Source organism: Bicyclus anynana, chromosome 21, assembly GCF_947172395.1.
Source record: "Bicyclus anynana chromosome 21, ilBicAnyn1.1, whole genome shotgun sequence".
NCBI lineage: Eukaryota > Metazoa > Arthropoda > Insecta > Lepidoptera > Nymphalidae > Bicyclus > Bicyclus anynana.
Genome location: NC_069103.1, coordinates 3,882,349 through 3,888,372, shown reverse-complemented (window position 1 = coordinate 3,888,372; position 6,024 = coordinate 3,882,349). Strand labels below are relative to the sequence as shown.

The 6,024-nt window shown below is 33.7% G+C and overlaps 1 protein-coding gene across 1 annotated transcript; it reads left to right on the top strand.

The window, feature by feature from the left end:
- Nucleotides 1-488: 488 nt before the first annotated feature.
- On the top strand, nt 489-5,145 carry LOC112044332 (uncharacterized). Its single transcript, XM_052888177.1, has 4 exons — nt 489-914; nt 1,398-2,566; nt 2,671-3,580; nt 5,021-5,145. Exons 1-4 carry the CDS (start codon nt 743-745, stop codon nt 5,065-5,067), a joined length of 2,298 nt encoding a protein of 765 aa, XP_052744137.1. The 5' UTR covers nt 489-742; the 3' UTR covers nt 5,068-5,145.
- The last annotated feature ends 879 nt before the right edge of the window (nt 5,146-6,024 follow it).

The window sequence follows — 6,024 nt, the reverse complement described above, 5'->3', positions numbered from 1 at the left end:
ACTTTTTTGTGCAGCAAAAATTTTTTCTCCTTGACTTGGACATTTAAGTGAAATAGGTATATTGTATAAGCATATACAGGATGCTCGGGAGTCCCATAACTTCAAGGTATTAAATAAACCACTTATTGGAACCGAACTGCTTATCTAATATTTTATTAACGACAATAAAATAAAATATGTTTGCACACAAAGAAATTCAAATAATACCGACTACCCAATGTAACACACGTCTTTAGGTAATAAAGCGACGACGTTGCATTTTAAAATATAAATACGTCATTATTATAAGGATGCGTTTATGGGTCACATTTTAAGACCTATTTACAAAAGAAATATTATTTCCTCCGAAAATATTCATTTTAAAACACATGTTGCTTGAAAAATTAGAATAAAATTTTTGTTATCGAATAGGTATAACCTTAAGAGTTATGGCAAATACTCCCGAGCACCCTGTATATGACAATGACTTGAAAGTACAGTTAGTATAAAGTAAAAATAAAATATAGTAACAACAGTAGTGAGTACAATGAACTTGATATATAAAAAATCGATACCAGACGCCTCTAAATCAAGTTCTTGTTGTATCGTCATAGCTACGGGGTACAAACACCGCAAACTGCCTCCGACACTACTACACCGCAATACGACAGACTACCACGAAAAGTTGAGGTAAGTGGTGGACATTACCATTTCTTTGTATCACTTGTGTATTAAAAGAAGGTTATACTTGTAAATTCAAAGTATGAGTGTTAAAAGTTCTAGAATGTATACGGCTCCAGTACCAAAAATGCCGCCCGGGCTCATCGAACTGATGGAAGGTCTAGCGAAAGATGTCCTCAAGTGCAATCCTCCGGATGTTTATTCGTTTTGTGCTGATCACATGATGAAGCTGATAGAAATTAGAGACGGTCCCAGTAAGTACTCTTAATATTTATTACATAATTACAATTTGTTTCGGTTGTACTTTTACAGTACCACATATCCATTCCTAACACAGGTTTATCATGTACAGTTCGTTTCATGTAGGATGGTGCGTTTACAGTTCGTTTCATGTAGAATGGTGCGAGTGACAGTTCGTTTCACTCTTGAAAGTTTGCCGCGATTCACGATAATAGTACCTACGTATTGTGAACGGCGTACAGGCGACTCACCGTAGCCATGCATAGCTGATATTATTTTGTTAAGTTACTTAGGTATAATCTCAAAACCCACTGTACGGATTTTCATACTGTTTCCATCCATTACAATACAAACCCTGAACAAAAAATGAACTTCAACTATCTATAGGATCTAATTACTAGTATTTATATTCTCGCACTAAAATATAAAAAAAAAACATCATTATCGGTCCAGCCGTTTGTATTGATTATTTACATAGATAAAAAAAATATTTTCAGTTCCGAAACGTGAAATGACATTAGAACAAAAAATAGCTATTGCTAATAAAAAAAGAAGGCAAAGAGCGGCACAACGCAGTAAAGATTATGATAAAGAAATGAAAACACAATTGGCAAGCCAAAACAATGAAGGCAATGTTTCCATTGAAGCTACTGATAAAAACAATTCTGAGACAGGACAATATATAAAAGATAACATAGTCATAATTCCTGACAAGGATATAATTGGTGATATAGAACATGAAATTATTGTAAATAAAGAAGAAAATACCTTAACACTTTTATCTCCTAAAACAACGGAACCAAACACAGACAACATTCTGAAATCAATTAATTCAATCGAAACTGACCTATCGCCTGACCCTTTATATGATTCTATTCAAGTGAATGATGTTAAGGTGCTTTCTCATATAAATGTTATTGAAAATAACGAGGATATTGAAGTGTTGCAAGACAAATATAATGAAAACGTAAGTATCACGTTACATCAAAATGATATCAATACTGTTGAAAAGCTCGGAGATTTTCAACCCGATGAAGAAATATGTTTAGAACCTGTTGCCGAAAATGAAAATGATACACAAAATACTCAAACTACAGTCAATATAATCGAAAACAAAGATTATCTTGAATGTGAAACATTGATTGTGAACAATAATGATAAAGAAAAGCCTCAAATTGAAGCGAATATCCAAGAGAATGTATGTCATTTGAACAAAGAAACTAATGTCTTTGTTGTTGAAAACGAACACGAAGAAAAAATAATTGATGATCATACCGACATGGCAAAACCACTCGATATTGATGTTAATGATGCTGATGATAGAAACGATAAAATTGGATATAGTGAATCAGACCCTCATACTTGTTCTCCCGATAAACAAGATGATGAAATTTTTCACAAGGTTGATGATAATGATATACCGAACGATAATAAAGCTGAATTTCAAAATGATAAATCTGCTCATAAGGATGATGATACTGATATACTAAACGACAGCAAAATTGAATTGCAAAATCATATAAATAATACTCCAATGGATCTAGAAACTGCTGCAATAACAATACAGAAAGTATTTAGAAACTTTCTTTTTAAAAACAAAACTTTAAGTTCAGATGATGTTACTAATATTGATATTAATTTATTAATTGAAGATAAAAATGAGCAGGTATTAAATTTAACCGATTATATATTCAGAAGATATATAGAGTTACCTAATATACAATAGTTTCCAAAAGTATTATTATTAATTAAAATCTTTATTGGTTTCAGATTGAAAATGATGATATAAGTCGTACGAATATTAACAAAGATAGAAGAACTTTGGGTCTAAGTAGAATGGATACCGTTTTACAAACAGTAAACGAAGAAAAATCTTTGTCACAATCAACTGATGATTCATCGACTCTTTCTAGTGCAGCTACTATTATACAAGCACACGTTAGAGGATTTTTAATCAGAAATAAATATAACTTGAACAAAAATTCGTCTACTACTTCAGGAGTTGATTCTGATGGATTGTCATTAACTTCTATAGAAGGAGACAATGATAACAGAAAAAATAAAACTGTTTTAAACATACACATAGTCCCTGAAAACGGGCATTTTATGAGCAGAGATGAAAGTGTGCTTACTTCTATAGATTTATCGTTGGATGGTAGCCCGCCCGATTCGGCTAATTTGCATCCCCAAGGTTATGAAAGAAGCGAAAGAAGAAAACAATTGAGAAGGGAGGATGCAATTCAATCGATTTCACCTCCTAGTAATAATAGCGGGAAAAGCGAGGACATAGATTCTGTTAAGGAATTAGTCATAAATAAAGAAAATAATAAACATGAATGTATGCTAGCAGAAAGTGATTATACAATAACAGATGCTAAAGAGATATCTTCAACAGCTGTGTCTGATCTAAATGATGTTAACATTTTAACAATGGTCGGTAATCTCGACACTGCATTAGAAGTTAAAAGCTTGGGGCCCATTGACAGTCCAGTAAAACATGATATGACAGAGCGACCACACTCGTTGCCCGAAATGACTTCAGACGAAATGGATGTAATAACGCCGTTCACTCCTTCGGAAGATAAGCTTTCAAACGATGCTAATTTAATTCATTCGAGTGAATTCCACGAAGTCGTTCTACCAACAAAAGTGGCTCGCAGTGATACCTCTGTCGTCCGTGGTGAGTGAAGACATCTATTATCAGGTGATAAAACTTTCCCTTCTATTAAGGCCAACGCATGACCGCTTAGAATTTTTGACCACATTGTAGTTAAAGGCCGTATTTGTAGATTAGATCCACGTAATTAAAAACAGTTATTTCGATCAGTTACAGTTGTAAATAACTTTATGGATATTAAATTCGCAGGTAGTTCAGAGTTTAGTTTTGTATTTATGTGCCAATCTATCAGTTGATTTATTATTATTTTACTGATAAATTTTCATAGACTGACTTAATAATAATATTTTATACTAGCGGAAGCCCGCGAAAATTTGTCCCGTGGAAAAAAAATAAACTACTCTTACTTATACGCATATGTAAACCTTTAGAAAAACAATTCTTGCGTGTGCGTGCATGCGTTGTTCTTGTATACATTTTTTTTGCTGTACATGAGATCGTTGGAGAGTTTCACAATTTTGTTATAATTGAAACATTTCAGCTACTAAGCATTTACGCAAGGGTGAATGACATGGTATATTATCCCGAAGTATTTTATTTTATTCAGATTTTAGAATGAACACAATTTGTATAATTCAAATGTTTGATATTTAAGTCTACTAAATGAATTCAATTCTACAGTGATGACCACATTGTTATGTATTCGCTTATTTTAAAAATATTAAATACCTACCTACTTCAAAGTATTTAGGCCTTGAAAATAACACATGCTATGCCTTAACTTATGTATTTAGGTAGAATTGCATTTTATTTTAGACACGAGTTTATTAATTTTATAAAAATGTTAATAAACAACTAAAAGATTTCTGATAGACACAAGAGAGTCGATGCCTTTAGCCAAAAACGCCTGTGACTATACTCCGCACCAAAAGAGCTGGCAATAAAGTGCCTTTCGGTGGGTAAAGCAGGGGTGACAAACATTTTATCAGTGTGCCAGCCGACCGTTCTTAACCGACTTCAAAAAAAGGAGGAGGTTATCAATTCGTCGGAATCTTTTTTTTTATGTATGTCCACCGATTACTCGAAGACGCCTGAACCGATTTGATTTTTTTTTGTTGCTGGAAGAAAATAGAGAACGCATTAAAGCAACGCATACGGCTTTCGTGATTAGTATTCGCTAGACGGAACGCGCGTCGGTCGCAGCTCGCGAATTATTATCAATGATCCGTTGCCATAAAAATCGACCAATGGATTTGTTACTTTTATTCCATTACTATAAAAATACATGATAGTTGAACATAGATCCTTCCCCCATTTTTTAAATCGATGAAAAACGTCGCTTGCGTTCTGCGCCTGTGTAACATGCTGACAAAGATATTGTTATACATGTGATAGGTATATGAGACAGAAATAATATTTACGTTTTAATTTAATACATAATTAAAAAATGGCATATCACGGTACTATTTTGTTAAAATTTATAATTCATCTAATTTTTTACAGAATTCCAGAACGTGTTGGTGTATTTTTTACTTTGGAATAATGCTTAGAAACATCAATCTAATGCTTCAGTTTAGATGGTTGTTTTATTAAATGGTATTTTATTATTATACCTTTATTGAGTAGTATATATTTGTTTTATTATTATAGTCTGAATTAAATAATCTAGTATCTAATAACAGTGACGAAACTATAACCTAACTAAATATATGATATTTTAAATGTGAAAGTTGTTGAGGTTAAAGACTGGAACTACCTACTAAATACCTACTACAGGAATCAGGAATTAGGATCATTTATTTGCAAGAAACATTACATTTACTCATACAAAGATGTTCAATATCAATGTTTCACCATGTAAAAAATAGCTAACGCCGCGCGGTTTCAGCCGCGTGGTTTCCGTTCCCGTGGGAATACGGGGATAATTTATAGCCTATAGCCTGCCTCGATAAATGGGCTATCTAATACTGAAAGAATTTTTCAAATAGGACCAGTAGTTCCTGAGATTAGCGCATTCAATCAAACAAACAAACTCTTCAGCTTTATATTTGTATAGATTACTCCTCTACCTCTGTATATTTCGTTAAGAAGGCAAAAGAAGTTGCTATTGAGTGGGTAGTTCCAAGTATCAGAGTGTATGTAGACAGTAGAGACTAGTGGTTATGCTAATAAGCTATGCATCGGCAGAGACTTGTTCTACATCGATTGGGGATCACGCGCAGTCTTCAATGCATGCGTCAAACTTAGAGCCCCCTCTGAACAGGAGGCGTAGGCGTGGCGTGCATAAGGTGTTTAACTAGGGTATGCACTATAAGTAAACCAACGTAGGTTTGTATTGAGTTATTAGGGTAGGCAGTGCTTTTTTGCATCTGTGAAGTGCACGCCACTGGGCGTAGGTATAGCAGCGAAATGTACATAAACGTAATAATCTGCGCAGTTCAGCGTGTTGGTTCGAACTTCAGAGAGGATTCAAAGTTATACTTTGTGAGTAGGTAGGTATACTTGTT

What these genes read in the sequence shown, in the direction of transcription:
- LOC112044332 (XM_052888177.1), top strand. Translation starts at nt 743, where the DNA reads ATGAGTGTTAAAAGTTCTAGAATGTATACGGCTCCAGTACCAAAAATG. An exon ending in AGAAATTAGAGACGGTCCCA is followed by an intron (nt 915 to 1,397) that starts GTAAGTACTCTT and finishes AAATATTTTCAG; the next exon opens with TTCCGAAACGTGAAATGACA. An exon ending in TGATACCTCTGTCGTCCGTG is followed by an intron (nt 3,581 to 5,020) that starts GTGAGTGAAGAC and finishes AATTTTTTACAG; the next exon opens with AATTCCAGAACGTGTTGGTG.